Source organism: Vanellus vanellus, assembly GCF_965231255.1.
Source record: "Vanellus vanellus genome assembly, chromosome: 16".
In the NCBI taxonomy this organism is placed as follows: Eukaryota; Metazoa; Chordata; class Aves; order Charadriiformes; family Charadriidae; genus Vanellus; species Vanellus vanellus.
The window spans coordinates 598,519-624,993 of NC_138921.1; the positions used below are offsets into that span (position 1 = coordinate 598,519).

The 26,475-nt window shown below is 55.3% G+C and overlaps 1 protein-coding gene across 1 annotated transcript; it reads right to left on the reverse strand.

Annotated features, from left to right (window-relative positions):
- Positions 1–184: 184 nt before the first annotated feature.
- On the reverse strand, positions 185–11,782 carry CARD8 (caspase recruitment domain family member 8). The gene is made up of 11 exons (XM_082491876.1): positions 11,513–11,782; positions 10,947–10,979; positions 10,594–10,670; positions 10,119–10,202; positions 9,155–9,204; positions 8,851–9,071; positions 7,644–7,903; positions 6,878–7,003; positions 4,628–4,772; positions 3,422–3,463; positions 185–1,845 (listed from the first exon to the last, which is right to left on the reverse strand). Exons 1-11 carry the CDS (start codon positions 11,769–11,771, stop codon positions 1,583–1,585), a joined length of 1,560 nt encoding a protein of 519 aa, XP_082348002.1. The 5' UTR covers positions 11,772–11,782; the 3' UTR covers positions 185–1,582.
- Positions 11,783–26,475: the final 14,693 nt, after the last annotated feature.

Consider the following 26,475-nt stretch of genomic DNA (forward strand, 5'->3'; position numbering starts at 1 on the left):
GAATAGTTAAGAAAATATTTAATAAGAGCATATAAAAAGGTAGGACAGGCTGTAGTGACCAGGCGCAGCACCCCGGTTTATACCTGAGTGGCCCCTTATTACATCCCTTTCTGCCTCCCCCAGCTTTGTTCCTCCTGGTTCCCCTTCCCACCCCCACTGGTCCCTTTCCCGCCCCCAGCCCAGCCTGTGTCTGGAGTCCCTCTGGTTCACAGGCTCAGCAAAGCCCAGGCTGATCCTCCTGGAAGGGCCAGCCCCGGTGTGGTTCCTGGATAGCCCCCGAATTAGTGTGAGAGATGACGTCTGGTCCCCTTCACCGCCTCCCTTGTCATCTGGCGGTCAGGGTTGTGCTCCCAGCTTCTTCCGTTTCCTATTATCCCTGACTGCACTGAAGGTTGTTCCCAGCTTCCTCCTTTTGTATCATCCCTGATTGTTCCCAGCTTCCTCCTTTTGTATCATCCCTGATTGTTCCCAGCTTCCTCCTTTTCGTATTATCCATGATTGCGCTGAAAGTCCTCGACTCTTAACGGAGCAGACACATGCTCTAATAGCATGTTCCAACAGCTACGTCTTCTCCACATGTTTAAGAGAAGGAATAAATATAAAACAATACTTAAGGCAGCAGTCTCATTTCCACCCCACAAAGCCACAGAGTGTGTGGTGAGGACCATTTCACTCAACATTTCCTGGAAGATCCTTTGAGCTTCCAGAAGTTGCTGTCTCCACTTGGGCAAGTCTGAATTTCACCTGAGCTTGACCCCAAAAAATCTCTCCTTAGATACTGATCACCAGAGCAGACTGGTCCTGCCCTGACTGGTGTGTTCAACAGCAGGAGGAGGCCACCAGCGAAGGCATCCACGTGATCCAGAAAGGAATTGACTTTATGGATGCGAAGAATGTGGTTTGAAAACAATCTGCTGGCTTTCTTTTGAATGTAAAGCAGCTGCTATTAAGGCAGACTTTCCCTGAAGATGCATAAACTTCCTATTTTTCATGGATTCTTTGAGGGGACTCCTTCACCCATTGCTGCTGGGATCAGGATGCTTGTTTGCTCCTTCAGTGAATTTTGGTCATTTGGGTAAACCAGGCTGGAGAGGAAGGTTTGATGTCGATGTAGGTTCCCATCAACATCTGTGGGTTGCTGTGGCTTGTGCATGAGAACAAGCCTTTGCAGACAGCTCTGCATGGGCAAGTAGTTCTCCTCTTCCAGCCGTGAGAAGTGCCTATGGACACTGACGAAGGGGAGGCTGAGCTTGAGGTACCCGTTTTGATGGGAGCTCCTCTGCCAACAGCTGCCTGGAACTTCTGGAGAGGTAGAGGCCCTGTCTCAGGGAGGCAGACAGGTCTGAGATATTGGCACTGGATTGGGAACCAAGGGCTCTTGTTCCAGCAGCTTTCCACCAGTGGCAACCAAGTCAGCTGAGCAAGGCAGGCCTGAGACTGGGAAGTTCAGAAGGTTTATTGCTACTTTGCACCATGGATTTTGCATTGAAAGGTCAGGGTTCAGGCACCGGTAAACCTGATTGCCCTTCTGTTGCTCCCATAAGCTGAGTAATGGGAGCAAAACCAGTCTGCTTTCCCAGGCCTAGTTGCACTTCTCCAGGTCTGTGATGAGGTATGGGTTATGCGTCTGGAGAATCTGGTAGAGCTGCTCCTGGGCCTCCCGCCCTTTCTTCTCAACTAGGTCCAGCAAAAATTGGTTCCTCCTTTGACTTGTACCTTGACCTCGCACCTCCTCTTCCTCATCGCTGTTGATGACGTTTGCATGCCGTAAGTGTAGCAGAGTGGTGGAAAGCTGCCCCATCCTAGAGCAAAGCTTGGTCCTGTGCTTCTTCATGAAGGCTGCCCCTAGCAGACACCAAGCCCATGTCACTGTGCTGCATGCGGCCAGGCAGCCACAGGAGAGTGCAGTGCTGCGGTGTGTGCCATCCTAAGCCAGTGGACACCACAGCTGTGCACCCTGTCCCACAGCCACGTATCTCCATCCCTCCACCATAAAGGATGGGCACCTGCTGCACCAGTGGTGGGAGTGCTGGAGGCAGGGCAAGGAAAGGGGCAGGAACATAAAGCCAGAGCTGCCGTGGGCAGCGCTGCCTGGCTTCTCTTCCCAAGGCTCCCAAGGCTCCTTGCTCCTCCTCCTACGCGAGGCTCAGGTGTGCACCCAGATGGGCATCTCCTTGTAGAATCACAGGATGGTTTGGGTTGGAAAGGACCTTTAAAGATCATCTAGTCCAACCCCCCTGCCATGGGCAGGGCAATCTTTCACCAGCCCAGGTTGCTCCAAGCCCCATCCAACCTGGCTTTGAACATCTCCAGGGATGGGGCAGCCACAGCTTCTCTGGGCAACCCGCGCCAGGGGCTCACCACCCTCAAGGTAAAAAATTTTTTCCTTGTGTCAAATCTAAACCTGTCCCCTTTCAGTTTAAAACCATTGCCCCTTGTCCTGTCCTTACTTTTGTCTGCCATTCTGCTCTCCTGGTGCAGGTTATACGCCAGTGTGGTGATTCCACGTGGCGTGGCAAGGAAAAACAGTAAAGCTGAAATGTCCAAATTTGTGTCTATCCAAGCCAGGCCTATATGCCTCAACCTGCGGCTTAGGTGCCTGGATCTTGGGTCTGGTCTTTCATTAGTAAGATGAGATGCAAGAGGTGATGATGAAGTGTTGTGGCCCTGGAGAAATTAGGCTGGGACAATACGTTCAAAACCGCTGGGCAGCATTTTGTTGTTACTGGAGCTGCTGTAGAGGTAGCCCTGCTGTCCCCTCTGCCAACGCCAGGTCACGGGCTCCTCCCCAGAGGCATCGCTCCCGTGGAAAACGCTCCCGTTTGGCACAGCGACTGTCAGCCCCCACGCTGGCTGTGTGGGATGCAGCGCCTGGTCCCCTTACTAGAACTCCGATGAAATATTATTTATGGACTGTGAACTGTACTGGCTGCAGCTCATTCTCTGTAACAACAGCATGTCTGTCCCCAAGAAAAGGCAAACCAGTTTGGAGGGTCACCTGCACTATGCCCCTTCGCCCACCCACCTGGCACTGAGCATGCTCCCAGCAATGTGGGAATGAGCGTTTGAGGTGGCATCTTTCAAGGCTTTTCGTCTAGAAACTACCATAAGAATGGGAAAAGAGGCTGATCATAGAATCGTGGAACGGTTTAGGTTGGAAAGGACCTTGAAGATCATCGAGTTCCAAACCCCCTGCCATAGGCAGGGACACCTCCCACTAGACCAGGTTGCCCAAGGCCACGTCCAGCCTGGCCTTGAACACCTCCAGGGATGGGGCCTCAGCAACCTCTCTGGGCAACCTGTTCCAGTGCCTCACTGCCCTCAAAGTGAAAAACTTCTTCCTGATATCTGCTTTAAACCCGAGGAGGGTGAGCTCCAAAGAAATAGATTCAGAGATGCAGCTCTGAAACACTGTACTGACCTGACGAGGTCTTGGAGGCACGGGCAGGAAGGTTAATATCACCTGAAAGAGAAAGGAGAGAGAGCACTGAAGGTGCCATCACTGAAATGATGGTGCCTAATCTTCCACGAGATCTTCCTGAGGTGCCTAATCCTCCATGAAGCTGTTACCCACTCCTGCCCATCCGTGAACTCACGAGGCGATCCTGGGCTCTGCCTGGTTGCTGGTGTTACTTTGAGGAGGTGCCAGACTGGACAAACAGAGCAGGGGTCCCAAGGCACGCCGAGCAGTGCCATACCCCATGTCTGCGAGATGCTGCCCCCCGCAGCTCCTCTGCCAAGCTTTCCCACGTGGGACCCCACCGGTGGGTGCTGCTATGCGACGTTAATGGCATGTGTGGTGGCTGCAGAGCCCACCCGGCAGCAGCTGGGTGGAGAGGTGTGGAGATTAGGAACCTGCCGCTCTAGACCTGAGTGCGTCTCTGTCCTCCCAGAGGACACACGAACACAAGTCTTGGCACCTGCCGTCGCTAACCATGCTCCTTCTGCCTCCATCATCTGCTGTCCTGCCAAAGTTCTGCATGGGACCCAAGTCAGTACAGCCAGCCCTGACATCTCCTGATGCCCCAGGAGAGCAGTCCCCACACCATCACCAGGCTTGCTGCGTGCCACACTCCTCACGCTGCTGCGAGCAGAGCTGTGTGGTGAAGGCAGGCTCTGGTCCATCTGGCCTTGCCCTGACCCTGTGTGCTCTGGGTGTTGTTTCCCATACTGGTGTCACACCCAGCAGGTCTGGAAGAGTAGTGCTGGTTGAAACATGTAGTTTTTTTAACATGTTGATTTTCACTAAAATTTTGGTATTCTCCTTAGCTCCACTGCATGGCACAGTGGTCGCACTAGCATGTCCATGGGTGTTAACGGACTTTTAAAAATAAGATTTCTATGCAAACAGCAGCCAAGAGAACAGAGAGACACCAATAGTGCTGTCATGCTCTCTTAAATGCCAGCATCTGAAGCTCCGCATTAAATCTGAAGCTCTCGCCTACTGGCATTGGGGTGTCCTTTCAGGTCCCTGTCCTTCAGTGGCCAATTGCTGCATACCCAGGGTTTGCTTTCCCTGCAGGATGCACGGATGTCTGTGACCAGAAAACGTGTGAGATCTGCTTGGGTGGTGCACCTCCGCTTTTGCTAAGGTGAACGAGCCCCTGGATGGACCTGCTGTTCCTACCTGATCTCAGTGATGCCCTCCAGACCTCGGTATTATTGCGGGTGTCTGTCATACGCAGCCCAATTTCCTCTGCCATGTTCCTGATGTAGATCTCAAAAAAGAGCTGCTGTTCCTTAGGACTCTTGTAGCAAAATGGCAACTGTTCCTGTAGAGGTAAGAAGCAACTTGAGTCTCTCTCACCATGGGGAGCTGCAGTGAATTCCCATACATCATCCTGTGTTTCTTGGCTGTACCAGCAAGAGGAAAGACAAGGAAAGATGCTCATGTCAGAGCTCTGCTACGCTGCCAATATCACAAATTTTGGTTGGAAGGGACCTCTGGAATGTCTTATCTGACCTACCTATCAAAGATGGGCCAACGTCAAGTCTAGATCTGCTCAGCCGGGGCTTTGTCTAGCTGGGTACTGAAAACCTGTTCTCAGCAGAGATCCACCACCTTCTAACCTTCTCTGATGGCTGCGTCTCCACTAGGGGAAAAAAATTGTCCTAACGTTGGGCCTGAACTTCTCAGATTGCAGCTTATGGCCTTTACCGCTTTTACCTGACACTGCTGAGAGCTTGGCTCTGTTATCTTTACAACTGCTTCGCAAGGCAGAGGGCACAGTTACTGCCTGGTCATTCCAGGAAGTGGCAAAACCGAAGCTTTCCTCGCGATTCACGGTTTTAAGACTGTCTCTCAATTAAGCTGAAGGCTCTGGCTGTTTGGGGACGCGCTCGGCACTGTAGCAGGGTTGTAGCTGCAAGTGGGAACGAGGAATAAGCCGGAGGGGAGGGATGCCAACGTGGAAAGGCTGGAGGACTTAGCTGGCAGGAAGCTCATGCCATTCGCCAAAGGCAAATGTAGAGTCCAGCATCTGGGATGGAACAGCCCCACACCAGACGAGAGCCTGGGCACGGGGCGGGCGCAGAAAGCAGCTTCACAGGGAACGACTCGGGCGTCCTGGTGGGCGTGCAAGTTGAACAGGAGTCAGCAGTGTGCCCGGGCAGCAAAGGCTGGCCACGTCCCAGGCTGTGTTAGCAAGACCACAGCCAAAACAGTGAGATCAGGGATTCCTTCCCTCTGTTCAGCGCCACGAGGCCGCATTTGGGCACTGGGTCCAGTATGGGGCTTTCCAGTACAAGACAGACGTGGACATCCTGGAGCTTCAGGCTGGCGCGCACAATATGCGGGCAGAGGGAATTGGGTTTGTTCGACACAGAGAAGAGAGTCACGGGGAGATCTAAGCACTGTCTAACTCCGTGAAGGGGGACTAAAGAGAAGACAGAGCCAACCTCCCGGAGGTGGGGAGTGATGAGACGAGAGGCAACAGGCACAGGCTGCAGCAACGGAAACTCCGATTAGGTAATAGGGAAAAAGATCACAACATGGGTGTTACAACACTGGACTAGAGACCCAGAGAGGCTGTGGTGTCTCCGTCCTTGGAGATACTCAACCTTGCCTGGACATGGCCCTGAGCACCCTGATCTGACTTTAAAACTCACATGCTTTGAGCAAGAGATTGGACCAGAGACCTCCTGAGGACCAGAGACTTCCTGAGGTCCCATCCAACCTAAGCTTCTCTGATTCCCTTCTCATGATTATGGTGCAGTGCAGACCCATGAATGGAGATTTTCATAACCAGCCACAAACGTGCCATTGGACTGTCATCAGCTGCTCTCAGGATGTCACAAACTCCTGTGTAAAACAAGTAACCACAAGGACTAAATGGCCAAATCGTCCCAGATATCCCCCCCCATTGCAACTTGATTGCCACAGGGCATGGTGCTCAAAATCAGAAATCCCCAAACAGATTTTCAGCAGAGACACAAGTCACGTCACATCACGGCATAGAGAGAAAGTCTCTTTCCAGTCCTGCTCCTAAGCCGAAGGAAACTCACTGCAGAGGAGAGGCAGATTAAGGACTTGGGACCACACCTGAGTCAACACCTCTGAATTTCCTTCTCGATATGCAGCTATGGTAAGTCCAACAAGTCCCACATTATGATTTCTGCCATAAGGAAAAACAAACGCAGCCCCTTTGGGGCTTTGGGGTGGGCTCCGTGCTCTTTCTGGGAATGCGTATCATGAAATAACTTTGCCACTTGTAACCAGTACAGCTCCCAGCACCTCTGGCTCTGAGACCTACTAAGACAGATTCTGGTAGAAGAATATGGCTGAAGACAGAGGCTTCTTGTGTTTTCTGTTTCACTGAAAAAAAAAAAAACACCAAAAAACAAAAAACCACAGGGGGACACACACAATCCCACTTACTTCAGGCATTATCTCCACAGAATTTGTACTGGTCACCCGGTAAATGCAGCCTAAGAACAGAGGTCTGAATGGAGGAGGCTTGGGAATAATCTTTGAATTCCAATCCATTTCTTGTTTTTCAATGGCCTGTAAACATCGAACATTGCTTTTGAGAGAGGGGGGGAAAAAAAAAAACAACCAACCAAACAAAAAAAAAGAGAAGAGCTGTGAACTAGAGGTAGCCCTCGAAAAGTCAAGAAGAGAAGAGGCCGACTCAGACAGAGGAGACCACTGACGCATACTGCAGGCGGTGCTGTGCTTCGGGGGGCAGGCAGCTCCCGCCGGGCGCAGGCAGGACCCTACCGCGTGCAGGCAGGAACCCCGGGCAGGGTAATGCCCTGTCACTCGGGGAAAGAGGGTCAGGGCTTGCGCACAAGGGGAGAACAGGCGGTACGCAGCCACCTACTGCTGCGTCCGGCAGTGGCCGGCAAGTCCTACATCTGCTCCATGTTGCAGAGCACCCCGTGCCACGGCTTCCCTTGTGCCAGGACGTGGCGTCCCAGCTGAAAAGACGATTCCTGGAGGCATCTGGGAAAGAGGAGAGTGGGGGAGTCTGGGAAAGAGGAGAGTGGGGGAGATGTGGTGGGAGATGGGGGCACGGGGCTGCGTGTGGATCAGGGGCTGGTGGGGGAAAAACTGGGAGGCATCGTATCAAATCCAGTCCCTGCTGCTGCAGCCACCCCACATGTCATCCTTTTTTAACCCGGCCAAGCTCCATCCGTCTTACCTGCTTCACGGACTTGTCGTCTGGGATCAGGTAGAGGTGAAGAGTTGTATTTGCAGCACTGAGCTGCTGGAAGATCAACACCAAGGAGTGCACAGGGAGTGAATTTAAGGTCGAACGTAACTTCCTCCAAAGCACCCCAAGCAGGGAGAAGCTGGGATTCTCCAGGACAGCAGAGAAAGCAATCAGTCTGGTCGGTCTCTCCAGGGTCATCTTCCCAGACGTAAAATGGGCAATGGAGCACAGGCTGGAATCTATACCTTCTGCAAGAGAAAGCAAAGGCAACGAGGTTCAGAGAGCTCTGCTGATGTCCGGTCACCCAGGTTATCTCTGGAGCTATTAACCTGACAGATTAAGACAATTACAGCATGTTGCTTAGCACAGCTGTGACAGCGAAGAGTGTGTAGAGCCACTTTTCAGCCGACACGGCTCTGCTTGCCAGGCCCTGGGCAGGAGATGGAGCCACGCAACAAGAAACTCCTTTCGCAGTGTGCTCTGTTTCGGAAGAAGACATGGATTTGGCAGGAAGAGTCCCTCGGCCAGCACACCCAGTGCCTGTGTCAGGGCATCCCAGCACGGGGCACCGGTTCTCCTCTGCATGGTCTGCAGCCCAGCTGTGGGTGCTGATGCTCTTTCTCTGCTTATTAACAGTAGCTCATTAAGAGCACTGCAGGGCAGAGCACTCAGATCCAAGCCTTTGTGGCTCCTCGTGTTGCCTGGGTGAAAATGGACAATTTTGTTCCACTTATTCCTCTGCCCAGGCCAGCTCTGACCTACTGCATCCCACCCTGGGGTGGTCCAGCCTGTCACGGTGGGGCAGATCAGGGACAGCCGTTGGCATCTGCAGCTGCCATAGGTGCAAAGAGCTGAGAAACTCTGCGGAGGAGCCCGGGGGCTGACGTGGAGCTGGGGTGGGATAGTGCCCAGGGGTCATCATGGCAGCTGGGGGGAGAGGGTGGGCGAGGAGGGGCTGGTGGTGTGGGGCAGGAGCTGGGGAAGGGACCACTGCGAAGGCTTGACAGAACGTAAGAGAAGGATGAAGGGTGTCAAAGCAAAGCAGAGGAAAACAAGGGAGTACACAGGACCTTGGAGGGAAGAGAGAATTTGGCTCTGCCTGGAGAGACATCTCCAAGGAGCCAGAAATGTCTGCGGAAGGGGACAGGCTGAGGGATGGTGGCTCAGGAGACCCAGGTCCCTGCGGCTGCTGTACCTGCCAGGCAGACAAAGTGGGGGAGATGCACCGCCTCCACAACCCCAGGCTGCACCTGGATGTGGAAGAGGGGTCCGGCGGGCACCCACATTTCCTGGTGAGCCTTGCTCAGGTGCTTGGTCCAGGTGGCATATTTGTAGGTGATGGTGACTGCTGACTTCACCTTGAAGCTGAGGCCTGTGACGGAGCACTGGAAGATGCCTGCGCCAGGGAGACGAGCTCTGCAGGTGGAAGGAATGACAGGCTCATGCCATCTGGGATGGGACTTTTGGAAGGTGTTCCCATTTCTCCCAACAGCTCTTACCGGTATGTCCAAAACTCTTGGGTTATCTCCGGTGTCACTTCTGGAAAATCCTGCAACACAAGTGCATCCAGTTTGGGACAGAATGGGATGCTGTGTACTGGGGTACAGTAGGGGTACCTTGCGGGGGTAGTGCTGGGATTTACAGTGAAGCGCGATGCAGCTCGCCGAGGGAGCGTGGAGCCTCACAAGCAGCCGCAGGGGATCAGCAGCTGCTGCCTGGTGCCCAGAAAGGCACCACTCTCATCAGCGAAGAAGCCAGAAAAGTCATTAAATGGCAACTCCTCTGCCCTGGGAGCCAAAACAAGCACTGGCCACATCTGAGGCTCCTGACCCCTTTAATGCGGATCCCTGGAGTGGTGCCCAAGAGAAATCCTGCGTGCTGGCACAGCAAGGAGGACTGAACGCTTAGCCACCACTTGGGTGGATGCCACTGGGGTGGGGGAGCCATCGGTTAGTCCATGCGTCCCCCATGCATCGGTAGGAAAGACAACGGGTGAACATGCAGAGCAGCTCCCGGAGCTCCAAACTATGTGCTTCACCCACTGATTTTTTGGATTAATTTTGCAAAGGGGAATTCCAGACAGTTTCTCTTTCCTGAGAGAGTAAATGTTATTGGCTGCTGACTTTCTTGTGAGCAAAGCCTGGGCTGTTCCCTCTCTGCCACAGTCTATCAGCAGAGAGGACAGTGGCCACAGGTAGATGAAATGTTTAACAGCGAGAAGAAATTTGGGATGCGAGCAAGTGGAATTTGTCTTCCCATGAACTTGAAAACTGGGGCAGCTCGTGCTGAGTTAGCATAGCAAAAGGGACGGGACTCTTCTGGAGGATGAAGAATTGCTGTGAATAACAGGTTTTGAAGGTGCACCCAACCTCCCAAGTAGCAGCCAGGGTCAGTCCCAGGCTCCTTGCTGTGCCGTGTCCTTTGGGTGCGACAATGCCCTGCCAGGACCGGCAAAGCCCTTACCATCCCCAGGCAGCGCTGGCAGTTCCCCTGCGATGGTGAGCCCGTGTTTAGCCCAGGATGGTGGTGTCCCAAAAGATAGGTCTCCTGCAGAGGGGAACATAGAGGAAAGCGCTCACAAGCTGTATTTCTCCCCTCCAGCCGTGCTTGCCTGCTGGAGGCAGGAGGAGAGGTCTTCTGAGAGCATGAGCAACATCTCCAGCGTCAGGTGTAGTGCTGGCCCTGCTCACTGCTCCTGCAAGGGCACAACAGGCTGGCACAGGGGTTGTGCCCTCCTGGCCTGCTCGCAAGGTGACATCCCTCTCCCGGGACTGGGGGCAGCAATCACCAGCTCCTGCCGCCCGGCAGGGTGCTGCGGTGGTGGTGGGCAGTGCCTGACCCCCACCTGCAGGGCCGGTTGTGAGCCGTGCCTTCCCAGCCCCACGCGCTCCTCACTCAGGCACCCCAGCAGCAGGCACTGTGTCCTGCGAGACCTCACCTCTGCACTCCCCGAGGCCTCGTCTGACAGAGGTGTCCTAGGGATTCCCACCAGCGTCCTTAGGGGAAAGCCTCTGACTGGAAAAGACATTGTCATTTTTTCCTCATGTTTGGGAGAAGAAGCCATCCTCAAGCAGCCTTCACCCAGCCTTCCCAATCCCATTAGCTGCACTGGTCCCCTTGTGTACCGCCACGCGCTCCCACATCTACCACAACTTCCACATCCTCCTCTGTGAACCGTAGCACGGACATGCTCACCACCACGCAGCCAGCTGAGGTCCCACACTCACCACCGCGCAGCTCCACCAGCCCCACTACACCAGGTGATCAGTGAGGACCAGAACATGACCTTACCTAAGTGTTCAGGCATGCTACCGCCACCTCGCACTGCAACAGAAACACAAAGCAGAGGAGAGCTCATGTCCAGAGGAGTCCTCTCATGTCCGGAGGAGTACCCCATCCTCTGCCTGTCCCCTCCCTTCACCTCTTTGCTATGAAACCTCTTCCTGATGGTTTGTGCCCACTCGCACCAAGCTGCTGGGCACCAGGAATCCCACCCAGTGCCCGTCCCCGTCCCCGTCCCCCCCCCCCCCATCCCAGGAGGGCAGCGCACTGTGGGGCTGAGAACACGCTCCCAGCCTCCGTCTCTCCGTCCCTTCCTGCCGCCACTCCTCCTGCCTTCGTCCTGCAGAGGTGCATCCCTGGGCCCTCGCCTTCCTCCCGCCTTCCAGTGCGAGCGTGCTCTGGCAGCTCCCCGGCACACACACAGCCGCAGCCGCCGTGCCCCTTCCCTGCGGGGGCTCCTGCCTGCGGCCCTGGCCGGGGTCGCTCCTCGGGGGACACCCCAGTCTGCATCTCCTCCCATTCTCCCACCTCCAGACAGATCCTCTCCTGTCTTCCCCAGGCCACCCTGCACTTACATCTTCGTATATGGTACAAAACAGAGTTGGGTGTGACTTTATAGTATTGCAGAGTCTGGTCATCCTCCATTTGTCGATTCCTCCAGATCAGCCTTCCCTCTTCGGGGATCCTTGAGGAGTCCTGAGCATTCAGCTTGGCCTTAAGTTCCCTCACAGTGTTGTCGAGAGACACCGGCACTGAAAATATTTTGCCATCCAAAGTCTTAATGCTGACAGAGAACTCACCGGGGCTGTCGGCTGCAGACTCCTGTTCCTCCATGAGGGCTCTTTTCGCCATCCTGGACTATCTAACTATCTAAACCACAACACTGAGGCTCCGTCACTTCCTGAGAAAGCGAAAGCACCGGGTGACGTCAGGGCTGATCCGCCACCAAAGTGCCTTCGTGCCTGTCTGAGCGCTCCCCCTCCTGCCCACAGCCCCTGCCTGCACCCCGCTTTCTCCCCTGCCTGCGTGGGCTCTCTCCCTGCCTGCACCGGGCTGTCTCCCCTGGGCTGCTCAATTCACCCAACCTCTCACCCTTGTTACCTTCCCTTTCCCCTTTTCCCCAACCCAGCTCCTCTTCCAGGATTCCCTTCCCTGGGGAAGGCAGGGAAGGACTGTGCAGGCAAGGGAAGACCTTTTTCCCAAGGGAACGGTGCAGCAGAGGCTGTGGATCCAGCCTGGAAAGCAGGTCTGGGAGTGCCAGAGGGTCCTGTGCTGGGTGACAGGGTCACCCCAGCGCCTGCTCTTCGCCCTCTCCCCAGCACATCCCTGCCCCCCCTTTCCTGACAGCCCACCAGTGCCCGGCTGGGCAGGACGGCTCTGCCAGCCCGTCCCTGTCCCCGCTGCAGTGGCGTGTGCGCAGGGGGGTTAATTTGGGGGTGGTGGGAGGTGCGGGGCTGCGGGTTGTCATGTCCCTGACAGCTGGCAGGGAGCTGGGGGTAGGCAGCACCGGTGGGCACTGCCGCCCCCCTCAGGGCGGACCCACAGGCCCTGCCCCACAGCACCCACCGCCCCCACCAGCAGCCCCAGGATGGCTGAGCACCCTGCCCCACACTCCAGGGTGCCCAGGGCAGCCCGGGAGCTGGGCAGGAGGGGTAGGACATTCAGGGCTCCCTCTGCCCTGGCACAGGGCGAATGAGGACATTTCGGCGACCGACCCTGCAGTCCGGGCAATGCCCAACGGAGGAGTAGCATTCGGGTGATGGAGTCAGTGCCCGCAGCTTAAGGCTGCACAGCGATGTTGGGGGCATGCACTGCCCAGCACCTCTGCGGTATTTATGGGTATTTATGGGGCTGCCCGCTTGCCCTGCCGTCACCGGTCCTTGCCCTAGCCCAGTCACCCCACTGCAGGCAGAGCTCCGTCTCCCGCTGTTCTCCAGGCGGCACAGCCCTGCAGTGCTGCTGGTGTCTCTCCGTTGCTCTTCTGGAGCGACACGCTCAGCCCTGCAAGGTGCGGCGAAAACAGCCCCAAATCTTGTAAGCTTGTAGTGTCAGCCAAGTCTGACCACCCATGGCCCACCGACTGAGCTTACTGTTGGGATAATTCCCTGTAAAGCCATTTATTGACTCCTTCCAAGGCCCAGTCCTTGCCGTTTGCTTGGCAGCTGCATGGGAACGGTTGTCCACACCAGAGGTCAAAAATCCCACCTGCTGGGTAGGGAAACAGAGGTGGCTGTCGGCTACCACAGATCCCTGCTGCCAGCAGTACCGTATCCTGTGGGATGAGCTCTGCTCCATGCCCCAGCCGGGCACAGCACTGCGTGCGCAGATGCTCCTGCTCCGCTGCCTGCAGACATACCCAGTGGACCCGGTGTCATTTCTCCTGCCTTAAAACCAAAGCAGCTTCGGGAGGATCCACAGTCCCTCTTGCAAAGCCGTGGAGACATGTGGCTCCCCGGAGCTCCCACGTCTGCAGGCTCCATCCGTGGGTAGTTGTTTTAAAAGGAGTGAAAACCACAGTCGAACAGCCCAGTAAAGCTGCTTGTCTCATTTTGAGCAGGGAGCAAGAAACTAAAGCTGAGCATCAGAGGGCAGTGAACCACTTGGGCAACCAGAGGGAGTCGGAAGACAGCAGTGACCAAAGACGTTCCATACATGGGGAAGAAAAATCCTTCCTCTGGATGTAGGGTTGTCTCCAAAGTCACAGAGGGAAGATAAAGGACATATTTGGGGCATGCAATAAGAAAAGGCACACAGAGATGCTGACGCTCTGACAAACTGGCTATGATGGAGAAGGAAAAGAGTTTACTGGGGAGAACAGAGACGTGCCGGGCAGGCAGGAGGGGAAAGAGATCCCCGTCTCCAAGGGGAGAGCAGAGAAATGTGAATCCAGAAGGAAAACGTAAAACAAGCAACCTGGAAAAGGAGGGGACAGGTGATTCCCAGGAGGGCAGGAACGACCCCGGCTGCAGGCGGCGATGCCCGACCCCGCTTCGCCCAGCAGTAGCCAAACCGCCTCTTTGCGTGCCCGGGGGGGGGGGGGGGGGCAGCGTGGCCACCCCACGCCGCCGCTGCCCCGGGAGTGGGAAGGACGCGCGGAGACCCCGCGCTGCGCTCCTCCGCTGCCGGGGCCGTGTTCCGGGCGGCCACCACCCCCCCCGTCCGGCCACGCCCCACCGGGCCCCGCCCCGCCCCGCCCCGCCCCGGGGCAGCCGCGTTCCCGCCCGCCCCCGCCGCACCGGCAGCCGTCGCTGCTGCCCAGGTAAGGCGCGGGGGGCGGTGGGGTTCCGTCCCGGGGCTCATCCCGGGGGTGGGAGGGTAGAACCGGGGACGGGGGGCGGAGGGGGCTGCCGGTGCGGGGTCGCTGCCCGCAGCCTGTCAGGACCGCGGCGTCCGCGGCTCTCGTCCCGGGGATCGGGGGGGGGAGCCGCCGGTTCCTCCCTTCTTCCCCCCCCCCCAGCCATCAGGCGCGGGGGTACCGGGGAACTGAGGCGGCGGGGCGCAGCGGCGGACCCGGAGGCTCCTCTGCCGGGGGAGAGGTGGCCGGTTGCCGCCGCAGCGGTGCGGGAGCGCCGCTTGTTTTCGCATCTCTCTTGAGATGCAGCAATTGCTTAAGAAACCAAACCAGCCAAAAAAAAAAAAAAAAAAAAAAAAAAGAAAAGAAAAAAACGACCGAAAACCGGGCTGCGATTGCTACCGGGGAAAAGCGGCGTTTCTCCCGAGTCCCCAGTTTTGGGGTCCCTGTGTCGTCGTCCCCCCCCCCCTCCCCCGCCCCCCCAACCGTGTCGTCCACTGTTTTGGGGGACCGTAGCTCCACCTGGGCAAACAGCCCCGGTTTCCCAGCGCAGGGGATGGGGGGGGACTGGGCGGGATGTGGACAGTCCAAGCGGTACATGCAGGTGCAAATCTGCCTTTGCATGAGCGCGGGGGGGGGGGGGGACACGGACACGGCGTTAGCAAAAGTGCGGGTGACTGCAGAGTCTCCTTCCATAAGCGACGTCCAATTCCCAGCGCGGTGGATTGAAGCTGAAATTTGGCGGTGGTGAGCTTTAGCTCTTAGTCTTGGAAAACACTGCTGTGATAAAACTCCTTTTGCGGTGCTGACAGCTTCTGTGGGGAACGCGGTTTTCTCCGGCGCAGTCGTGAACTGGCAGTGAGCGGCAGCTGGAGGAGGGCTTGGCTGCCTGTGACAGAGCTATTGGGAATTAAAACTCTTTTGCGTTGTGAAATGTTTTGATTTTTGCATCAAGCAGTCCGTACCTGGGGAGAATTTGCAGCATTTTGCGCATTTTATTGGCTCGTACCTTTGAGAGCCAAACCGAATCTCGTGTTTAATTATTAATTTCAGAATATTTCCAATCCCGCTGGCAAGAGGACGTGTTCGGAGGGGTGGCAGTGACAGCGCTGCCGAATGAGCCTTTAACCTGGAGCCTATAAATTGCTGAAGCAGCAGCCAGTAAAATAATTGTGGCTAATTGTAGTCTGACACAGTGTTCCCGCTGCGCTGCTTCGGGAGACGGTGGGGGCACATTAAACGGCGGCTTTGTAGCTCTCTGTGCTGCCGCTGACACAAACTCCTGGTGACAAGGTGACAAGGTGAAGCGTGCCAGGACGTGTCCCCTCCCTGTCCTTGCTGAGACGGGGCCGTGGAGCCCAGCGCCCGGGCCGTGAGCTGCTCTCGGAGTTTTGCAGCGTGAGTTTTGCTTCTGTTTCTTGGGGCCATCCGAAAGCCCGTTAGATGGCAAAGCCAAACCCACTGTTTGCTCCAGGTGGGGTCAAAGCAAATCTCGGTCCCCAGCAGGCAGCGGCTGGAGAGGTACAGGTTTGGTGGTGGGGGTGTGTGCACAGGCTGGGATCTTCCGGGGAAGCAAGGTGATGGAAGGAGCAGGAGGGGACTGGTGGGGCTTCGATGGTGTCAGTCGCTGGGTTTCAGCAGCTGGAGGACTCCCGCAGTGGGGGCCGGGCAGCAGGGTCGGGATAGGTATGGAAATGGCAGGAAAATGGGAGCAGGACGGTTGGGCAGAGGGGAGGGGGAACTGGCTGGAGGAAAAATGGGGGTGAAGAGCTGGAGGGGTTAAGGGGAGGTTGGGGTGCCGGGGAAAAGGGGGTTCCTGTGCGCCAGCCCCCTTGAGTTTGGCTCACTCGTTGTGTGGGCAGGGGACGGGCAGCGGTGCACGGCACATCCCTGTGAGCAGCGTGACGGTGCGGCGGGTGCAGCGTCCTGGAGGGATGCGGGGCAGTTACACTAATGAGGCTGTTTTCCCTCTGCTTGGGCACTTCGTGCTGGGAGGCCGGTCTGTGGGATCACTGGGAGCCGGGACTGGGGCGGGGGGGGGGGGGACGGACAGGAACAATGTGTGCACCCTGTGTAGTGCAATTCCTGGAAAAAAAAAAAAAAAAGTGATTCCTCAGCTTCAGGATGGAGACCTGTCTATTTTCCCTCTCAAATTATTTAAAAAATACAAGTTCCCTCTGCCCTAAAAACATCATCCCCCATCATGCTCCCTTTGTGTGACTTGGTTGTCTTCCCACTGGCCCTTCCCAGGCTTTTCTCGTGGCGGGTGAGCCCTGCGCGCCTCCCCGGGGTCGGAGCGGGGCTGCTGCGCGTTACCTCGATCACACGGAGCACACAGCGTGGTCCGTGGGGGCGGGGGAGAGCCTCGGGACCCCCGATGCTCCCGTCACGCCTGGGCTGTGCCGAGCGCCGCGTCCAGAGGAGAGACCTGCTTTCCTTGGCGAGCAGAGCCCAGCTTGTCCTGGGGATGGGACATCTCAACTCTGCTGAGCCAGACCTTGCAGGGAACTGGAGCTCCTGGTGCTAAACTGGGGAGTTTCTCCTCGTGGTCGTGGGCTGTGGCAGCTTGGCCATGCCCAGGGTGGTGGATGGACCCCCGGGTGGGCAGAGAGGGAGGCTGCGGGCAGCGGGGCTTTGTGCCAGCAGCTGCCTGAGGTTTTGGTGGAGTCACTCTCTGCAGGGCGGTGGAGATGGCAGGAAGGGCTGCGTGACACTGTAGGTGCGGCTGTGCTCAGACAACAACCGGAGCCCAAATGCTGTCTCACCACCGCCCGTTCTGCGCCGTGGGGAGCTGTGCCGGCTCCGGCTCTGCCAGGCTGTGCTAGGATGGAGCGGAACTGCTCCAAACCGGTGGCCCATGGAGACCGTCTGCTTTTGGAGAGGGAAGATCAGCTGTGGGAGGGTGCTGTTAGGCTTCTGGGCTGAAGCCTGGTCCCTGGCAGGGCTGGGGAGGCATAGCAGTGTCCTGAGTGCCAGGAGGGTACTGGAGCAGAGGCAGGCGTGCTGGCTGGTGGGTGCAGGGACTCTTGGGATCCACCTTATATATTTTAATTAATGGCCTTTGCCCGCAAAGTGGCAGATGCTGCTGAAACTCACTGAGGAGGTGGAAGTGAGAAGCATCACCGGTGGCTGGAGTTGCACCACCGAGCAGAGATGGAGGAGAAGTAGGGCACGAGGCTGCGCACAAGGGGACCGAAAGTGAAACAGGAGCTGACCTCAAGGAGATGATGGAGGAGGACAGTCTGGGTGTACTCATCAGGGACAGGGGGATGCGGAGTCACCACTCTTAAATCTTTCTAACGTTGCTGCGCCAGGCGTGGGAGGACCTGGTGGAGGGTGGTGGCCCACCGCATAGTTCTGGCAGTGGCCATGGGAATCAAACTAGAGCAAATATCCAGAAAAGTAAGAGAAATGGGCAGCAGCCCTTGTCTTATGAGGACACCAGGAGTGTGACTCTGGTGCGTGGGGGCTGGTGGCGTGGCGGGGGGGTTATGTGGTGGATCAGGGTGGGTACGTACCTGGCCAGGTCGGAGCCACACAGCGCGATGCGTGATGTTATGGTGGGGCTGGGAGATGGGGTCCGCTGCTGGGTGCCATTGCACGGGGTGAGGGGGTGGGGGGGAAATGAGAGCTCTGAGTCCCAGTGAAGTTCAGGACTCAGTGGGCTGGAGGGGCGCCCTGCACCCGAGGACCAGAGCCTGGGCTGCCCTGTGGGATGGACTGTGCTTTTGGGACGTGCCGGAGAGGCCGCAGCGAGGTCTGTGCTTCGCTTTGTTTGTAGGGTGTGTCTGAAACGGGTCTGCTGCTGGGATTGCTCCACGGTTCCCGCTGGGCCTTGTGTTAAAGACAATATTGTACATGTACAGAGAATTGGCAAGGAGGCAGCTCTGCGGTAGATAGGGTATGGTTTGGGATCAAGGGTTGTTTTTTTCCCACAGCGGGGACCAGAGTCAAAGCCAGCTCTTCCCTGCAAGTATGGAGAGTGCCACCAGATGCTCTGACCCTCCATCCCCCGGTTCCCCTTGTGCTCCTGCTCAGGGGGTGCAGCCTGCAGAGCTGGATCTCGCTGGCTAGGAGAGGCACGGGGGTCCTCCTGGCTCTGCAGAGCAGGCAACGCTGTTTGCAGATGAGCAAGTCTTCCAGGAGATGTGGAGCTGCCACATGTCCTCTGTTCCCTGGCGTGCATGGCATTGGCATGCTGGTAGGTGAGGAACCGAGGAGCACAGGGCAGTGTGTGTCCAGACTTATAGATAGCAAAGTTTTTGTTTTCTTGTTTTGGAAGATCGATTCTATCCAGAATAAAGAGTTTAGATGGAAAACCAGCTGTGTGTGACTACCAGCCAGAATCTCTCGTCTGAGCAGTAAGTGTGGTAGAAAAAGGCTGTTATTGATAGAAACCAAGGACCTTCCTAAAACTCCACGTGTCTGTTGGGATGATATCCCCGAGTACAGGTGTCTCCATTGACTTTCTTCTGGCCATAGGGCCTTCTCTCAGACCCAGGTACGTTGTGGCAGCTGGTGAGATCTAAGAGTGCAGAGCCCAAGAGTATTAGTAAGAACCGTTTTAGGTGTCCTTATACTGAGCAGGAAAGAAATGACTCTGACGTGCTTTGATAAGGACTCTTCAGAGACATCCACGAAGGATGTCCTGAGAAGAAAATGCTGAGTTCTTCAAATGGTAATAACATAACTATGAGTCCAAAAATTATCTGCAGTAACTGATAATGCTTCTGAAGGACAAAGTTCTTCAGGCAGAAATAGGCATATGTTTGCAGACGACAGAACTGAGATACAATAAAAAGAAAAATTTATTGTATGCAAGGGCAGTTAAAAAACAGCAGCTCCCGTCGAGCGTGGAGCTGTGGGACGTTGCCTTAGAAGACCTATGCTACAAATGATTGAAAACTAGAAAAACAAAGCTGCCACAGGGAAGAGAGGTGGGGAGGTCATGGACACAGCTGGACTCCTGGTCCTGCCGGGAATCACTGGCCACAACTGGCCCCGAGGAGCCCTGGCAAGGGGCTGTGCTCAGTGCTGCAGAGGAAGGTGAAAAACCCTTGGGGACCTGTGCCAACCTGCCCGGGGGAAAAAAATCCTTCCTGACCCCAAAAGTGGCGATCGGCTGTTCCCTGAGCACACGAGCAAGACCTTTTGCCCGGCCCCCGGGGATGCCGTGGCTCCAGGGGACACCAGCACTGCCCAACCCCTCCCCTGCTTCCACTGGGGGCACCTCAGGGGCTTCCCAGCATGGCAAAGTACTCCAGAAGTGATAGGCCTGGGAGAAAAGATGTCATTCTCCATCCCTGCAAGACACCATTGGGTCCTCCAAAAGGTAGAGAGAGCATCTTTGAAAATCTCCACTTCCCATTTCTAATGGGTGCTGCATCTGGCAATGAAAGAAGTGTGGATGGGGAGCTCTGGGGTGGTCTCCAACTGCCGAGAATGGATTTTATTGTTCTTTGTAGACCATTGAGTCTCAGCCTTTTCCACCAATACCAGCCTGAAAAGGCCTGGTACCCCTTGGGGACCCCCAGGTGTTAGTGTGTCTTCTCATGTCATGAATGGCATCGAGTCCATTCTCCAAAGCTTAAAGAAGGGTTAAGGTTAGATCAAGGTTGGTATCTCGCCTTGCTCAGAGCTGGAATTGGATCAGATGACCACCAGAGAGGCCTCTTCCAGCCTAAATTCTTCCATGATCCTGTGGCTACACAATAGCTCTTCAGTGCAGTGCTCACGTGTGGGATTCAGCTTGTTGCCTGCAAGGCTGAAATGCAGCCCATGATGCCTGGTATTAATGGCTGCGGGACCTCCTGCTGCAGGCGTGTGAGGCCGCCATCAGCCTCTCAACCTCTCCCAAGTGTCTTGGTGCCCTTGGGGTGAATGCTGGACATGCAGTGTGTATGGCAAGGTGGAGACCTTTGAATGGCAGAGGAATGACATGGAATTGCCTGGGCAGATGTTGCAGAGCAAGAGGTGCGACCCTGATGGGAGATGAAGGCCAGCGTGATCATGACCACAATTGCACTGGGCCTGCCATGTTGCCCTCCCTGCGTTAAAAGCTGCCGAGTGGAATCATGTCTCTTTGGTAGGCCCTTTATCCCAACTCTTCTTGGGAAACAGGCATCCCAGGGGCCTATGCTGCCTGCCTTCTCCATTGTGGTTTTCTTCACTTCTTCAAACTATGAATTTTTTCCCTGACCTTGGGGAAGCTTTCTTCCTCATCCTGAGGGAACAGCTTCCTTAGGAGGTATCTCTTGTTGATGACTGCTTTGAGATCCTGGTGTGTGTCCTAGAAAAGATCTTCCTCATCCTCACTCATGTGGACCTTGTCTTTCCATGAACATGCAGCCCTTTTCCTCCAGACTAGCGGTGTCAATGAAGAGATAGAAGTCATCTCCTTGGGAACAGAGCAGGTTCCAGATGCCCCACTTGGTGACCGTGAATTCCAGTGGCTCCTCAGAAACTTGCTCAAAGATCTTCCAGGCGCTCTCCCAGTTTTCCTCATAGGGCTCACAAGGTTTCCTCCGGAGCTTCCTGCAAGGGCACTGCAAGTTCAGCTCTGGTGGAGGTTTGTATGGAGAGGACAAGCCTGCTGTTCCCTGCCAGCACACAGGCCGGGGAGCCTGGTTTGCTGGACCCGTGGCAGCGATCGTGCAGGTATTTCCAGCTGTGGGAGGGAGCAAGTCAGGTAGTGGTGCCTGGTGAACCTGTCCCCGGTAGAAATCAAGAGAGCGGGAAGGCTGGCTGAGCACAAGATCCTGAATTGCCTGGGAGACTGGAGGTTGGTTGCTGGTGGTGGCAGGATGCTCCCATTGTTGGCTGGTTACCTTGGACTGCTGGTCATATTCTTGAGCCCTTAGACCCTGGGAACCTGAGCTGTGTCCCCAGCCAGGGCTAGCTTGAGTCTGGCCCAAGAGAAAGATATGGCCGTGGAGGAGGTGCAGCTATGGGAGGACCAGAGGCTGTGCCCCTGCAAAGCCTTGAGGATCTGGGATTGTAAGACCCAGAGGTCGAGATGTTTCTTGTTCTGGTAGCCACAACCAGGATCTTCCGGAGTTGGCAGCTGCTCCAAGCATCTTTGGCTTCTCTAGCCTCAGGCCCCCTGGGCCTGTGGTCCAACCCCAGTGCAGACTCTCTTCTCGGGGAGCAAGCGGTGGGTCGGCACCACAGCCCCTGCCTTCTCTGGCCTTGCACCCATCAGCCCCTCGTGTGAGGACATCACATCAGTTGTCTTCTTGCCGACATTGGGAGCCCCCACATCACTGAGGAGAGGAGATGGGAGAAGATGCAGGGAGGGGAGGCAAGATGTGAGGCCAGGGCTTGAGAGGGGTGGGGAGGGGACGGAGCTGACCTGGGGAGGTGGCAGGACCCCCCCCTCTCAAGACAGTCTGGCGGCAGCGGGGGGGACAGAAATGGGCCAGGGGTGGGAACTAGTGCTAGGGAAGTGGGAAGGGGACGAGATGCAGCCCTCTCTCCCTCCTCCCTCTGGTGGCACCCAAGGTTGGCTTGGCCAGGGCCAGCAGGCAAGGGCCAACTCGAGTCAGGACGATGTCCGTAAAAAGATGAAGGTGCAGCCAAAAGCTCAGTGAGGGGATCTGGAGGAGCCAGGAGTAGCCAGAGGGGCAGCTGGTGTCCACGTGCACCAGGGCCCCCTTCCACAGCAGGTGAATCATGGTTGAGGGGATGCCACGGACAGTGTCATGCATGTCTCCTTGCTCCACATGGAGAGGTCTCCAGCTGACCTCCCCAGCTGGACCTAGCTTGGATTTCAAACTGCTATGTCTGGGAGATGCTCGTGTCACTGGGCATGGCTCAGTGCTCAGACCTGCCAGATTTCTAGGCGGGCAATCCAGAATTATTCACAGCAGCAAAACAGATGCTGGCTGTGAAATGCTGCAGCTGGATAGGATGGGCCTTGGTGGCTGGGTGATAAGAAGACACCGTTTCAATAAATACAAACGAATGCTCAAGGGAAAAATACTAATTATTCCTACGCTGTACTATATACTTATGTTACCCCTTGGAAAGGATTTTGGAGTCACAGCAGTGGTTTCAATCAAAAGAGGAGCCTGGGGCTCAGCAGCGAGTGGAGAGGTAAACACAGTGCTAATAATAGCGCTGTCAGCACTGCCTGTCTCTCAAAAATGGTGCAAGCTCTGGGTCCTGATCTGTGCATGGGCTGCCTGAACCTGGCAGGGAACGTGGGCTGAGGTGTCACTGCCTTGGTCTTGCCTGCTCGTGGCACGTCGGTGCTGGTGGCCGCTGTCAGAGAGGTGGACACCTGGGCTGAGCTGCACAGTCCTTCTTCTGGTTTTATGTCCCTTACCTGCAGTGAAAACTTGGTGTTGCAATATTGCAGTTTTACTGCTGTGCAGTGGCAGTGGTTGGGGTTGGTACCACTGGATTGTTTTCTACATTTCTCCCGTTGGATTATTTGATTATTGGATTATAGGACAGGCTAGGAGAGTTGGGGGTGTTCAGCCTGGAGAAGAGGAGGCTCCAGTGAGACCTTACAGCAGCTTTCCAGTATCTGAAGGGCACCTACAAGAAGGCTGGGGAGGGACTTTTCACAAGGGCATGTAGTGATAGGATGAGTGGTAATGGCTTCAAACTGGAAGAGGGGAGATTGAGATGAGATATTAGGAAGAAATTCTTTCCTGTGAGGGTGGTGAGCCCCTGGCGCAGGTTGCCCAGAGAAGCTGTGTCTGCCCCATCCCTGGAGGTGTTCAAGGCCAGGTTGGACGGGGCTGGGAGCGACCTGGGCTGGGGGGAGGTGTCCCTGCCCAGGGCAGGGGGGTGGAACTGGATGGCCTTCAAGGTCCCTTCCAACCAAAACCATTCTATGACACTCTTATTTTCCATGTTTCTTCTGTTTGGGAGCAGGGTGGTTTCTCTGGTGGCGTGCCGTCGGGCAGCGCTCTCTCTGTGTGACGCTGGAGTCCTGTTTTGCAGACAGCCTGTTGCAGGGCCGATTCCCCGTTCACACTGGAGTTTTCAGAGATGGGGCAGTATGCTCCTCAGCACCACAACGGTTGCCTCATATTTTGATAGCCCACTCCTTGCTGCCCTCGTCGAGCAGATGCTGGAGGTGTTCCTGTGCCGCTGTGAAGCACAGAGCGTTGTTTTGTTCAGGGAACAGATTCTGAGCTGGTTTGCTGAGGTAAGGCCATCAGCTGTCTGACCGTGTATAGGTCAGTGTATTGCCCTTCAAGACCTAGCAAGGTTTTCCAGATGATCCCGGGTTCAGTTACATCGTGTTATATATGAGCTTATTCCCCTTTCTTAACAGAGAGGAGATTTTGGCCATGACTCCTGCAGGATCCAGCTCCGGATAGGTACCTCTGGATGCTGCTAGCGGTGACGTGATTCCGTTGTGTCTCATGAGTCCATCTGGCGGGGCAGGATGGCGCTTTTCTGCAACCAGCTGGGTCTCAGGAGACTTTCTGAAATATCTCTATGTGCTTGCTGGGACTGAGGCTATGGGCAACCAGACAGCTTTTCCTCTGGTAGTGTCAGCTGAAGTCCCACCAAGAACCATTTTGCTTTTGCCTAGTTAACTCCCGGGGTGGAGGAGGGACACCCAGAAACATACGCTGTGCTCTGCTCTGTGCTGCTCTAGGAGGTTGTGGGTGGCTCAGACACCTGGAGAGCAGGGCCCAGGGGGACCATCAGCGGGGAAATTAGGAGATGGGAAGTGAGCCTGAGGGGATGGCTTCAGATTGCTGTCTTTAAGGTCTAAACAAAGCAAAGACATCTCAGACAAATGGCTGGTACTCAGGGACAGGAGGATCTCTGACATCCCCCCAAAGTCCCTGGTAAAACCAGCCAGACCAGCTGGAAACCAGTCCCACGGCCATCAGTCTGCCCATCATCATCTCTGGGGCGTTTGGAGAAGATCGAGCCATTCTCTGGTGAGGCACACTGGGGAGTTCCCCTTCTGCCATCCACCTCACCGCCTGCCCGGGTGGTTGGGGGTCCCCGCTGTGTCCCCACAGCATCCTGAGGGATTGCTCCAACGCTGCCTGGAGTGTCCCCCTGTCCTGCCGGCACAGCGTCCCTCGTTCTGCTGCCGGAAACCCACCGCACGTGGCCGCTCCGGGTTAGCAGCGGGTTTAGGTTTGCTCATGAGTCAGCTGTGGGAATCGGCTACCGCAGACCTCGGAGCGGGCTGGTTGCCTTCCAGAAGGAAGCCCAGCCTCTGTGTAGGTGACAGTCTCCTCGTTTCAGCTTTCTCTTTGCTCTCGTTTGCGTGCCTCAGGTTGTCTCATTGGCACCTGCTGCTCGCAGCGGCATCTCATTTTGCTTTGAACTCGCTTAGGTGCAGTTTTACTTTCCCTTCTGGCGTGATGCTGAGGATGTCCTGGATGTCCCCCCCCCCCGTACCCCCCCCCAGGCTCATCCCCAGTCACCTGCTCCTCTTTGGCACTCACCTCCCGCCTCCTTTTGTTGCCAGCCTTTGCATGGTGTTTTATTATATGTTTTATGCTAAATTATTGTCCTGTATCACTGATACATCAAGGGCTTGAGACTCTGTTTCTCTGATACAAAGCCATTTTCCCATTCTTCCTGCCAGTTTTGGCAAAGGGACGTACAGCAGTGTGACTTCTCTGCTGTGTTTTTCCCCGTCGCTCCCAAATCTCCTCTGCGTTTCTGCACCTTCTTACATGGCATTTTTTTTGCGTTTGCTCTTGCATAAATATGGGCATGCCGCTTTCCTTGGATGCTCTTGCCCTTGTGAGAAGAGCTCTTGGCTCTTCCCTGCTCTGTTTAATGTTCCCCCTTTGCAAATGAGCTTGTTTGGTGGCTCCACGCACATCTGGTCTCTCTTTGTAGTCTGCAGGCCAGCTTGTGGTTTGGTTTTGTTTTTTTTTTTTGTCCTGTTAAGAGTCTGTCCCAAATTGGTACCCCTCAGTGCCCCGTTATCAAATGGCACGTGTCCGCTTTGCACCGCGTGGTGAGGCACCGGCCTCTTGTTCCTCTACAGCCTGGATCACATACTCAACGTGCTTCAGGCTTTGAAGGTGCTCCTGCAACGCACCTGGGACTTGGTGGAGGTCATGCCGTGCACGGCGGAAGGTGTGCGGGAAGGAGTGTGCGTGTTTTGGAGGGATATAGCTGAAAACAGAGGGATGCGTCCGGATGTTTTGAGTTTGTGCTAAAGTAAAGGGGAGAAATTGCAGTGCTTGGTGCCCGTCTCCTGGCACTTCTGTCTTTTCTTCTCATTGGAAGGGTCTTGAGGCATTTTCTAAGCTGCTGAAAAGCCTACTTTGCCTGCGTTAAAATATCCTTTGGAAACAATTTTAACTTCCTGCATGGCTCAGAAGGCTTTGTGAAAAATATATAGCAAACCCACAGTAAATCAGTTCAAGTCCAGGTGTGACTGAAAACAATTAATTAAATGTTCTGTTTTATTGTCATCTTTGCTGGTTTCAGTCAAGTAATATAACTGAAAAAGTTTATCCCAAATCTTCGTTTGTACCAAATCTGAGCGTGCTATTGGCCAAAGCTAATGAGATAAACATAACTTGAAGTGGACTGTTTGCCTGTCCCACTTAAACGTAAAAAAAATCTTGTCTTAATAGTATAAAAAATTGGGGTTTGGCGCAAAATGGCCTGATAGCGAAAACCCTTTCTCAAATAAATAATTGTTCCAAAGCAAATGGGATTTTTGCAGGAATGAGCATTACTGGAAAGGGGGAACTTGCAGGGCTGGGCAAAAAAGTAGATTTCCTTTTTCCATCACTTAATAGTAAAAGAGAAAATAACTGACTGAAACATATTTATGGTTTAATCATTGTATTTGGGCTGTGACCTATGTGCTTGGAGACTTAATTCCCAAAGGCAGGGCTTTGGAAAGTTATTAAAGTCTAAGCATAAACGATACGGGGGGTTTTGTCATTTTAAACTTTGAACAGGTGATTGAATTTATAAACTTCGTAACTGAATTTACCAGTGACTCCCAGCGCGGTGACACCCGTCATGTGTTCCCCTTGTCACTTGGGTCACCGGGGCTGTCACCCCCTTCTGCTTTTGCTGCCCGGCTCCTGCCTGCAGCTGCTTGATGGCTTCCCTTCCCCTCCCTGCAGCACTCGCCTTCCCGGCCGGTACCGCTTCTCACGGAGCTTTTCTACCCGACGCAGGTTGTGAACGGCGCCTGGAGCCCGGGACGGCGCCAGCAATCGGTTTATCATGCGAGGATGTGCCCGTGCCCTCGCTGACCTGCCCGCCGTCCCCGTCCCCGCTGCC